The sequence below is a fragment of the Tenrec ecaudatus genome, chromosome 14, assembly GCF_050624435.1.
Source record: "Tenrec ecaudatus isolate mTenEca1 chromosome 14, mTenEca1.hap1, whole genome shotgun sequence".
NCBI lineage: Eukaryota > Metazoa > Chordata > Mammalia > Afrosoricida > Tenrecidae > Tenrec > Tenrec ecaudatus.
Genome location: NC_134543.1, coordinates 27,668,901 through 27,681,329, shown reverse-complemented (window position 1 = coordinate 27,681,329; position 12,429 = coordinate 27,668,901). Strand labels below are relative to the sequence as shown.

At 55.5% G+C, this 12,429-nt stretch overlaps 1 protein-coding gene across 1 annotated transcript in view; it reads left to right on the top strand.

Annotated features, from left to right (window-relative positions):
* The first annotated feature begins 306 nt into the window (after positions 1–306).
* LRRC74A (leucine rich repeat containing 74A) overlaps positions 307–12,429 on the top strand; it is a 34,687-nt gene continuing 22,564 nt past the window's right edge. Inside the window, exons 1-5 of the mRNA XM_075531655.1 lie at positions 307–343; positions 1,605–1,733; positions 5,834–6,006; positions 8,972–9,079; positions 10,645–10,741. Of these exons, the coding sequence (XP_075387770.1) occupies positions 307–343; positions 1,605–1,733; positions 5,834–6,006; positions 8,972–9,079; positions 10,645–10,741 (544 nt within the window). The remainder of the gene's footprint in view (positions 344–1,604; positions 1,734–5,833; positions 6,007–8,971; positions 9,080–10,644; positions 10,742–12,429) is intronic.

The window sequence follows — 12,429 nt, the reverse complement described above, 5'->3', positions numbered from 1 at the left end:
CCTTTTGATACGGCTCCCAGGAGCGGAGCCACCCTGCCATCCCTGATGAGCGTGGGAAGCAGCTCCCTCCCCCAGGCAGCAGAGTTGGGGTCAGATCCCTGTAGGCACAAGCTCCACCACAGCCCACCCTCCCCGGGGGTTGCTGGAACAGAAGGATAACGGCACCCCCCCACCCAGGTTTTACCTGTGCCAAGGTCCGGGGGGGGGGGGTGAAGTGGGAGGAGGTGAATGAACAGGTGAGCTGCTTAGGGAAGCGGTAGAAAGGTGGCAAGAAGCTGGCAGCAACCCTCCGGGGGTCCTGACACCATGGATGAGGACGAGCCTCCGGAGGCAGAGACAAAAGGTGAAAAAGCATCCCATCCCTCTCCATCCAAGCCCTTTCAGCCCCAGGGACCCGGAAGGCCCCATCTCTCCTCACCTGGGGGCCTCGAAAATTCTGGCTCAGATGCAGTTCTGGGTTGGAACTGACCCCCAGGAGGCTCTAGCCTGGCCTGCTTTCTAATCCCGGGGAGCTTGTGAACAGGTAGGTTCTGTTTCCGTATCTCTGGGCCGGGAGCTCACCTTCGCAGCTGGGGATCAACCAGCTCAAAGGCCTCCTCTGGCAGACTCTCATGTTCGTTTTTGACATCACATGGGTAGACCATGTACCTTGGCTAATACTGTAAATCAGGGAATGGGGGGGAGGGAGGGGCGGAGGAAGCACCAGCAGGTGTTCAATATGCGTTAGCGCTCCACTGGCTGCACAGAGTCTCAAAGTGCTTAACTCCTGGGCATGCTGAGGCTCAGACGCGTGTCACTTCCCAGGAATTCTCATTGTCAACCCCTTGCCACTCCAAGCCCTTATCACGCAGGCCTGGTCGCCCGCCTGGGCTGGGAACTGACTGCTAGGGCCAGACCCACCTGCGGGCCGGAACTAAGGATGATGCAGACTTGTGTGAATTCCTCTGGGAACCCCACCATGCTAGAATCTGGGTGATCAAAACTCAGTCCCCCCCCCAAACAGCCTGCCGCCTGCAGGACAAGGGAGCTCTGAATGTGGGGGCTTTGGGCTGGGCCCAGATCGGGGAAACATGCCCAGGGCCTGCTTCAATCCACAGCAGGTTTGGCAAGCCCTTTTTCCTCCTGATCCTAAAGTGACTTCTTCACTGGAAGAAAGAGAAGCGGGGTCAAATTCGTAAGACTCAAGCTGCCCCTCTGACTGCTCCCTGGAGTTCACTTCACATTTGCCCCCGGGAATTCCACCTGCCCTGTCCCTTGCCTCCCCTCCCCTCCTCCACTGTGTGTGTGCCTGACAGTAAAGGTCACCTGCTTCCCCAGAAAGAACAGCCGCAAACTCTTGACACCCGCCCACCCAGAGACACCAAGGCTGTGGGTCTCCTGAGAATGCCCACCAGGGGTGCTGAGCACAAAACCCCACGGGCCATAGAGGATCCCCTAGCAGGAAGCGAGGGTTTGCAGGATACAGTCTCCCTGGCAGGGGTTGGGGCCCACAGAGGGCTGATTCCAGGGAGGCCCTGGGATCCACAGCCAGAGTGCGGAGCGGAGGCCGGGGGAAGCCGGCGGCAGGTCCTTCCCAGAACCAAGGAGCTGTGTGTTTCTTCCAGATGAGGCTGAGACTGCACCCATGCCCCAGGACAGTGACGAGACGCTGTACTGCGAGGCCGAGGCTCCCCTGGCGGTTGAAAAGGAGAAACCCGTCTGGGAAAGCTCAGAAACGGACCTCGAGATTGAAGGTGAGGCTGCCCTTTGCGGGGGGGCTGGGGCAAGGAGGCATCAGGCAGGCAGGTAGCAAGATGGCCTCCTTCCTTGAAAGTAGGAGAAAGCCACCCTGTCCCTCCTGTCCTCAGTGGCCACAGCTCTGCCCAAGCAGGGACGCCATGCTGTGTGGAGCTTACACTGTGTCCTCCTCAAGGCTGGCCTCTCTGAGCTCAGGGCCGATCCTCCCAGCAGCCCGAGGCAGGCTGAATCGATTAAAGGCACTTGCCTCTTTTTGGTGTGTGTGATCTAAATGTTTCCAGATGTAGCATCTTCTGTCACCTTTGCAATGTCCCAGGAAGCCGCCATTCTCCAGCCCCTCTGTCTTTACTCACTCACATACTGGCCTGGTGGCGCTGTGGTTGAGCTCTTGGCTGCTAACTGAAAGGTGAGCGGTTCATACCCCACCAGCCACTCCTTGGGAGGTATGCATTCTGGGGCCCATCGACTTGGAAACCCTATGGGATGTTCCCACTGATGCCCCTGTCCACACTCAATTGTGCCCGTTCGCAGTAGGTGGCAATAGACACACTGCCATCCAGCGACCTCTAAAGTATAACCAACAGGGATGTGGTGAGAGAAAGATCTGGCTTCCGGATAGAGCTGAATAAATCCCATGGTCAAGCCCAGCAATACTGCCCTGTTTTGGTGGATTAGACACGTGCCCCAAACTCAAGACCTGTGCTGGAACAGACAATTGGCCTTGACTCTGGCTCCTGGCGCTGAGAGCTGCTGAGGGTGGACAAGAAGGACATGACTCAATGGGAGTCATAAGCTAAGAGCGGGGCTGCAGTACAGGAAGAAGAACAGAGTCTGCTCACCCACCCTGGGGCTGTTTTTCCTGCACAAGTGTGGTTCTCAACTGGAGGCAATTTTGCCCCCTAGTGTGCATTCACCAGGTTGCTAGGCTTCTACTGCACTGAGACCAGACTCACAAAATCTCACCGCCACGCAGTAGACTGACTCACAGCGACCCTTTGGGACAGCGTAGAATCGCCCCTGTGAGTTTCTGAGACTGCGAGTCCTTTTGGTTTTTACCCTTTTACCCGAGGTGCCCAGGTGGCTTCAAACTGGGGGGCTTGCGGTTAGCAGCCCAACCTGTAAACACGACGCCACCAGGGCCAGATTTCCCGTTGAATATCTTAACGATGCACAAGACAAGACGCTCTCCCCTCCCCGCCCCTGGCACTGACAGTGATCCAGCCTATGTGGCGAGTGGAGAATCCACCTTCCACCACCAGAAGAAGAAAAATCAGCTGCTTTCTCCATGTGTGGTCCTGGAACCACCTGTGTCTGCCTTACACTCATTTGGGATGGGTTGGCCCAAGGCCCAGGGGTCTGCAGGTGAGAAACAGATGCAGGTGTAGACTCCCGGAAACTCTGCCATGGACGGTGTGTGGACTAGTGAGGGGCAGCTTGCTGGTGCGGCCCGGTTCCAGGAAGGCTGGTGGCCCGCGGGCCATGCGCCAGGCTGTCCAGAAGCAAAAAGAACTTCCAGGAGAGAGTGGGATGGAGAGGTGGGGCCCTCGACTTTATGAGCTGGTTTTAGCACAGATCAGCCGGGCATGAACTGTGGGCTGGATTTGTCGCCGGTAAAATAAGAATGACAATCCCTTTTATGAGGAAAAATGACATCCAAGCCTTTGAAAGGCGAAAACCAAACAAGAACAAGGTAAACTCACTGCCACCGCGTTAACAATCCTGTAGGACCGAGTTGAACTGACCCTGTGGGATTCTAAAACCGGAACTCTTTAAGGGGGTAGATGCCTCTTCCATCTCCCACAGAGCTGATTTCAAACTACTGAGCTTGTAAAAACTGGTGTCACCGGGCTCTTCTGAAAGAAGCTTCATTTAAGTGCAAGTCTGTGGCTGGGGAGGGGTGGGGTAGCGCAATGACTAGGGAACACCACACCGGTGTCCCACACAGCTGCCCTTCCTGCAGACACCAGCCTCGAGTTGGCAGAATACACCACAAGTGCGCCCACTGAAGGCAGTCGGAGTGCTGCCCTTAGGATTTCAGTTTTCTCGCAGAAAGGCTGCACGTTAGCACCAGCCGGAGGAAGAAATGAGAAAGGGCAGGTTTAGGAGGGGGCCTGATGGCACCATGGGCTACTTCACTGCACAGTCCGTGGTTCAATCCCACCGACCACTCCAAGGGAGAAAGACGAGTCTGTCTCCTCCTGTCTCGATGTACAGTCTCAGAAACCCCTCGGAGCAGCTCTACCCTTCCCTGCAGGGTCACTGTGAGTCTGAGCAACGAGATGGGAGTGGGTGCGGATGGGAATCCCAATAGGAGCCTTGGGTCATCCTGTCTTCATGGGGTCCTGGGCAGCCACCATGTGGGTGACAATACATAGTAAGCTCACCTGAGCCTCTGCTGCCAGTGTCTGTCCTGCGCTTCAATCATCAGAGGGGGCTTCAAAGAATTTCATAGGGGAAATTCCGTTATGTTTTCATTCCATTTTTCCACACACTTTTCGTAGCCCCCTGGCTGCTGCTGCTGTCGGGGGCCATCAGATTGGTTCCAACCCAGGGCGACCGGCTGCCCAACCGACGGAAACACTGCGCGGTCCTGCGCCGTCCTTACCACTGCTCCTACTTCTGAGCCCATCGGTCCAGGCACGATGTCAGTCCATCTTGCCCAATGCCTCCCTCTTTTGTGCCGCCCCTCCACTTCACCAAGCCTGATGTCCTCCTGCGGGCACCGGTCTCTCCTGGCCACGTGTCCAAAGTCTGTAAGACAACGCCTTCTCATCCTGGCCTCTGAGGGGCACTCTGGCCGTGCTTCTTCCAAGACAGAGTAGTTTGTCCTTCGGCAACCCGTGGTACTTTCAATACTCTTGGCCAGCGCCACAATTCAAAAGCATCCATTGAAGCCCCTGCCCAGTGGCTGCCCTTTACTGAGTCTCCACCCCTGGCAAATATCTCTAGTCTCCAGTTCTTCAGAAGGTCACACCTGGTCGGACATGTCCCCGAGCCCCATCATCGGTCACACTGTTAGATTGCCCAACGGCCAAAGCCCCAAGGCGGTAAACCTAGACCTACCCGGCAGGACTCCCCACGGCCCTACTGATCCTCCCAGTGGTCGGGGGCGAAGGCCAGGCCTCCCTTCACTGTTGTTGGAGACCATCAGGTCAATTCTGACTCGTCGTGACCCTATGGGCCTGGGTAGAACTGCTCCATAGGGTTCCCTAGGTTGTAATCTTTACGAGAGCCGATGGCCAGTGCTTTCCCTCCCAGGACAAATGGTGGATTCAAACTGCCCGCCTTTCAGTTAGCAACCAAGTGTTAACCATTGTGCCGCCCGGGCTCCGGTTCCCCTCTTCGGGCCAAGTCAATCCTTCATCAGGCCATCTTTCCATCTTGCAATGATTCCTGTCTCAAGGTGCCCATGCTGTCCTGCTTGGACGTCTAGTGGGGACTTCCTCTCTTGTAACGTTGTATCCATTGCCCGTCACCTTGTAATACTGGTGATGGCTCCTGGGTGGTGACGCTGCTGAGCACTGGCCTGTGAATTGAAAGGCTGGTGGTTGGAATCCACCCACCAGCACCTCGGGAGACAGGCCTGGTGGTCATGCTCTTGAAAAGCCTAGGGGGCAGTTCTACTCTGTCCTCGTGGGATGGCCATGAATCGGAATCAACTAGACAGCAATGAAAGCAACACCAAAGTGGAGCCTCCCTCCCGGCCCCAAGTTCAAAACCCACCTGTTCTTATCTGATTTAGGGCTTTCACACTGGTCCTAAAGTAGGGGTCTGGGACTTGACACATGCTTGGGGCTTAGTCCTGGAGTCCACCAACCTGGGAAGATGGGGGCCCTCTCTTCCCTTCTCCAAAAGTTTGAGGCCTTCTGAAGGCAGGGACTGCATCTCCTACCCAAAGAGAGCCATTGTTGGGGACTTTGTGGGACCAGGGTTCCCCCTTTGACCTCTGGTTGATTGGAGTTGCCCTCTAGACACACCACAGGGGCAAATCAAGTGGGCAGAAGGGCTGGCATTCCAAAATGAAGAGGCCTGCAGCTGAGGATGACATGGCAAAAAATGGACGAGAATCCCTCCTTTACCTCGCCTGTTTTCACAGATTCAGAGAAATATTTCACCACTGGTCAGACGGAGCTGTACCTGGAGGCCTGCAAACTGGTGGGCGTGGTGCCCGTCTCCTACTTCATCCGGAACATGGAGGAGACCTACATGAACCTCAGCCACCACGGGCTGGGGCCCAAGGGCACCAAGGCGATCGCCATAGCCCTGGTGGTGAGCATGCCGGAAGGGCGTGGGGGGTGAAGGGCGCTGGAGACTTAGAAGAGGGGAGGGTGACAGGTGGATAGATCTTCCTCTTGAAAGCCCACCTAATGCACGTCGGTGCTTGCTGCAATGTTGCAATCCTTGTATTCCACGCTGTCCGACATCGCTATACCACGGGAATGGCGGTATCTTTGGGGTGGACATGGGCCAACAAGGACTTGGCCTTGAGCACTTACCATGTTACATAATTACAACCAATTGCATACAACGCGACTCCCTCCACGTGCGACATAACCGCCACAGATGGGTGCACGCCTGTGGGTCAGTTGGGCGGGTAAAGAGACGTTCCAAAGAGTGTCTGTGTATGGGCATATAGCAGCGCCGGTGCTCACATGTGCCCACTGAGAAGTCGCCCAAAACGAGAGGTGGCACCATGGTTCTGGAGGAGGGGGACTGGGAGGAGCAAGTGGGGAAGGGGCGAGCCACAGTGAGGTGCCCTGAGCCCTGCCATCCTCATGGACGGGGTCTTTGCTACAAACCATTGCTGGCTGAGTTTCTGGGAACAATGGTCACAGTGAGGGTCCTAGAGACTTGGAGCACTGGCTTGCTGATCCTGAAGGAGTTTCTGCTCTGTTTTCTGTATCATCCCATGGACAATCACTGTGACACTCTGGTGGCCTCTGCGACCCGCTCCTTACCTCCTGTACTGATCTAGGGCCCTATGTTTGTGTTTCCTGGGCTCCCGCCATTGGAAAGCACTCTGGGAGGAAGGTTGGTATTTCTCTCTGTGGACGAGCCCTCTCTGGGCTAGCGAGACGCCCTGCTCTTGGTTGATTAGGTCCCCCAGTGTATCACCGTTTGCTCGGCGGTTGGTTAGCACAGAGGGCAACGAGTAGAGAACTCGCCGCCGTGACAAGACTGTGATGGATTTGGGACTGGACATTCATTTCAACATGCTGTGAGCTGGTCCCTAGGGGGGGTCTGGAAATGGACGTAGCTTGATAACACCTAGACTTCCAGGCCTGCTGCGATTGGGCAGTCCCCACCTTACCTTTGAGCATCAGGGAACACTGCCCAGGGAGCTGAGGCCAGCAACAGTCCACGCAGCCCCCCAGGGAGCCATCCACCACGTACTCCCTGGCACCTCGCCGTTTATCCTTTCTCCTTGCCACACGTGGTCCCGCACTCCCTGTACCTTTCTGTTCTGGGAAAGGAGCCCTGGTGGTGGCGTGGTTCTGAGTTGGGCTGCGATCCGCATGGTCGGCAGTTCAAAACCACCGGTATCCCTGAGGGAGAAAGACTGGGCTTTCTACTCCCATGAAGAGTTACCATCTGTCTCAGAACCACAGGGGCTCGCTATGTGTTGGCACTGACTTGATGGCAGGGAGTGAAAAGGGGTTTTGTTGCTAGTTACTATGGTCCCGGCCCCCGATTATGGCGGCCTGCTGTACACGGAATGAAACACTGCCTTCTCCGGTGCTATGTCGCCCCCCACAACCCCCGCCCCGTCCCTCCGGCATGGAAGATGAGAATTCTACCACGGACTCCCTGGGTGATGCAGTGACTGTGCTAGGATGGGACCTGATAGATCCAAGGTCTGAGTGCATACAGGGGCCCCTCCTTCCCACAAACCAGCCACAGGAGAACTATGGGGCCTGTCTCCCTCTGACACACACAGAGCCCTCGGGCCAGCACCTGGTTTGGCGAAGGAGGACTTAGAGCTGAGCCCCGCTCCCCCTGCTGCAATGCATGGCATGCCTCTCTCTTCACTCCCAGGGGAAACGCAGAGACCGTGCACACTTGCCCTCCAAAACCCAGAGGGGACAGTTTGACCCTGTCCTCTAGGGTCGCTCTGAGTGGGCAGTGACTTGACGGCTGTGAGTCCTTCCACACAGCCCTGAGGCAGGGTCCTGGCTTAACAGAGAAGGGACCTAATCGCTAAAATAAAGGTCCTGGGATGGACGCAGGCAATGGGACGCTTCAGGGGGCCGCCCCACAAGAAGTCTTACGCTGAACATTCTTCTGAAAGGGCTCAGATATTGCTGCATCTGGAATAAGTCATGACAGTGCTCGCGCTGCCAGGCTAACGAGCACACAACCCGCTCAGCTCCTCTTTGTACCGATTACCTTTTGGGGCTTTTGTGACTGGCTGCCCCTCTTCTCAATTCCCCCCGGGAGCCCGGAGAGGCATCCTGTCCCAGCCAGGCTCCTTGAGGAGCCCCGTGGCACAGCGCGTGACATGTTGGGCCGCTAACCACAAGGGCAGCAGTTTGAAACCACCAGCCGCTCTGTGGGAGAAAGACGAGGCTTTCTCCTCCCGTAAGGATCGAGTCTCAGAAGCCATGGCTTACTGGGTCGCTAGGAGTTGGGGCTGACTTGATGGCAGCGAGTTTGGTTTGAGGGGGATGGAATGGCGACTGCACTAACCCCCTGTTCCCATCTGCTCTTGTTCTTACGCGAGTCAGCCCGGACTCAGAACGACCCTACCCACAAGAGAAGGGAGCACCGCCCGGCCCTGGGCCGTCCTCCTCCTGGCTGTGCCCCTGGGTTAGCCATCTCCTTGCGGGTGGTCTTTGTCGAGGACCCTCCTCCACTTACGGAGCATGAGGTCCCCTTCCGGGAACAAGGCTCCGTATCTGCAGCACAGACTTATTTGTCCTTCCGTCAGTCCATAGTGAATTCAATACCCTTGGCTAACGCCGAATTCCAACGCGCCCATTTCCCTGCAGTCTCCCTGACTCATTGGGCTGCCTTCCCGTGCTTATGAGGCAATTGAAAACACCCCGGCTTAGGTCGGGCCATCTTGGTCCACGTCTTGGCCCCTCTCCTCCTCTGACCTGGATCTCCACGCCCTCTGGGCTGACTGGGCTGTTGCAGGGTTGGGGGTGCCCACGTTCTGGCCATGACGGGGGACTGATTAGGTCACCAGCCAACTCCATGTGTCTCTGTCCCCCTCCCCTGGTGGTGACCGAAGTCCAACACGTCTATCATCTGCCTGGAGCTCGAGGACAACTGCATGATGGAGGAGGGCGTCACCAGCCTGGTGCAGATGCTGACGGAAAACTACTACATCCAGGAGCTGGTAGTGTGTGTGTGTGTGGTGTGTGTGTGTGTGTGTGTGTGTGTGTGTCTCCTCAGCTGTCGCTGCCAGGGCCTCAGAACTTACTCAATACCAGCCAAAGCCCAGGCTGGCCCCTGGCGCGCTCTCAGAGGAGGGCCATTAGTCACAGCTGCTGCAGGGACCATGCTCCCCGTGACCCTGGAAACCCCTGAGAAATCCTTTCCATTCGTACCTAAATCCTTTCCATTCTAAGCCCCTAAAGAGATCCTCTTGCTTCTCTGTGTCCCTCACTGCCTCAATGTCACCCCATAGCAACCTGATTGGACAGCACAGAACTGGCCCCACTGTGGGATTCTGAAACTGTAAAACTGTGTACCGGAGTAGAAAGCCTCATCTTTCTCTGGAGAACAGTGGGTGGTCTCAAACTGCTGACCTTGTAATTAGCAGCTCAACTCATAACCACTACAACCACCGCCCTCCTCACCCCCACCCACCCCTAAGTCAATTCCCAGTCCTAGCATCCCTAGGGGACAGGGTAGAACTGGCCCTGTGGGATTCCAAGACTCTAACTCTTCATGGAAGTGGAAAGCCTCATCTTTCTCCTGCCAAGTGCTGATGGTTTTGAATTGCTGACCTTGCTGTTATGAGCCCAAGTTGAAACTCACGACATCATCAGGACTCCTTGGGTGACCCCAAAGGGATGCTGATGGCACAGTGAGTTAAGCATTGGACTGCCAACCACAGGGTCGGTGGTTCAAATTCACTGGTTGCCCCAAGAGAAAAATATGAGGCTGTCTGCTCCCATAAAGATTTGCAGTCTCAGAAACCCTTGGAGGCAACTCTAGTCTGTCCTACAGGGGCCCTATGAAATAGAATTAGTTTGATGGCAGTGGGTTTGGGTTTTGGGTGGCACACGTGGTTAAGACAGAGGCACGTTGGAAGAAAGGCCTGGTCTACTTAGAGCGATGACAGCCAGAAAGAAGTTGTGAGGGGCAGTGCCACTGAACCACGGATGCTGGCTGCCAGGAGTTGGAATCAACCGTGTGGCAACCAGCTATTTGTTTTGTTTTGTGTTGAAGTACCGGACTAAAGTAGGAAGATAGGAGTAATTGAGGCCGACTTTACGGGGACTCAGAAGCCCTGGTAGCAGCAGACTACAAATTGAGCTCCTAACCACAAGATCAGTGGTTCAAACCCAGCAGTCACTCCCCAGAAGAAAGATGAGGTTGTCTACTCCTGTGAAGATTTAGTTCTGTTGCATTGCACAGCGTCACTCTGAGTGGAGCTTGATTCCGTAGCAGTCAGTTTGGACATGTGGTCGGGTTTTTGCTTTGCTTTATTTTGCTGGGGCTTCCCCCAGGGGAACTATAGCTAGTCGGAGGGTCTACTGAGGCAGGAGAAGACCCAGACGAGGAAGCTGCTTTCCAGCTCTCGTCTTCCATGCTCTTTCCACAACCTCAGTCCTTCCCATCCTGCAGGCCCACGCCCCACAGCCCCTTCTCCCTCCCGTGCCACCACCTGACCCCGTGGTGACCCAGCATCCTTCAGTGGGGTCTCCCACATGCAAGTGTTCCCTTGCTCTCTAGAACATTTCCGAAAACAACCTTGGTTTGGAGGGGGCCAAAGTCATCACAGAGTTCCTCCAGAAAGACGTCTCTTCGCTCTGGAACCTCCAGCTGTCAGGTGAGCCTGCGGGAGGAGGAGGGAGCGGGGGCTGGGGGACTGGGGCTGATCTGGCTCACTGCCCAAGGAAACTGAACAGCACATGGACGCTGTTCACTTGCACCCACCCGGTGCCTCCTCAAATGGTGCTCTGGGGCAGTGCCATGCCTGCTGTACCCCAGATCCTCCTCTGGGGGGGGGAATTCAGGGTCTCAGGGAACTAGACCACTGAGACCAGAGCCCTGCACTGATCCCCTGCTAAAACCTATCCCCCGCCCCATACTCTACAGCCACACTGGCCCTCAGCCCCCCATCCTCCCACTCCCATTTGGCTCTCCTCAACACACACACACACACACACACACACACACACTGTCTGGCTTTTCGCATGGACGTGCCTCTGGAAATTCTCCTTCCAATCATCTGCAAGGCCCATTCTCTCCTTCATCCCTGTGCCCTCTGACCTCCGCGGAGAGGACTTCCCCAGTCACCCTAGCGGCGGAACAGCTGCTCTCCATCCCCAGCACTCTGCGTCCCTTCCCAATGCTTCTTCAGAGCATGTGGTGGAGTGGTTATGCATTGGGCTGCAAACTGTAAGGTCGCCAGTTCAAAACCACCAGGTGCTCTGAGGGAGAAAAAAGAGGCTTTCTACTCTTATAGTCAGTCTTTGGAAACCCACGGGGTCCTGGTGATCGGAGCATGCTGGAGCATTCATGCCACTGTTGTAGCTAAGTTCTCTGCCTCAACCTGTGAGCTACACTACCTGTGGGCCAGACCAGCCTGTGGATCTTGTCGCTAGAGCTTGAGGCTCCTTCGAGACCTGCTTCCCCACGCTGCTGGTGTGTACATCACTGGAGCTTGAGGCTGGTGGATCCTGTCACCTTGCATTGCTTGTGTTCAATATCCCATGAGGACCTGCTTCACTAAGCTCCTGAGCTACTGACTGTTGGTGACCCACCTGCTGCTTGTTGCCTGTGGGCAGACTCTGCTTGCCTTGTCCCAAGGAGGACTCTGTTATTTGCTTCCTTGACCTTGGACCTGACAGCCCATGTGAGTTGAAGGACTTCCAGTGTATTAACTGTTCACAGAAGTGAGTTGAACTGAACCTCTGTGCTGCTGTGTGGACTAATTAGCTGTTATCTTCCTTCTCGCTGTATAAACCTGTCCTCTTATTTATATACAAAATCATAATTGTCCTGGTCCTATTTTTCTAGAGAATGCTGCCTAACACAGAGTCACGGGGCTGCGTCTCTTTATCTGGCTTATCTCTCTCTGTTCAGATGTTCTAAAATACTTGGATAAAGTTTGAGAGCTTTACTCAGTGTAGGCCGGTCATATTGCATATTAGGCTTCTAGGTCTTTTAACGTTTTCTGCTTATGGGAATGCAATTGCTGTTGTGTTTGCTCATTGGTGAGTACTGGTGTCTGGAAGCTATTACATCTTTGTACATGGATCCTATACCCAGAGCCCGATTGACTTCTCTTATGACTTCTAACCTTTGGTAGGTAGTGCTCTTGGGGTATCCAGGTAGCTGATCTGCAGGCCATGAGAGTGCTTCTCTTCTTTGCTGGTCTTCACAGCCCCTGAAGATGGCTTTGAGCTGCATTGCCTCCGACCTCGACAGCAATGTGGAGCTAGTGGAATCAGACTCTGGAGGACAGCATCCAGGAATCCGTGGCCCGTCACACTTCCCAGCTCCCTCGCCTCT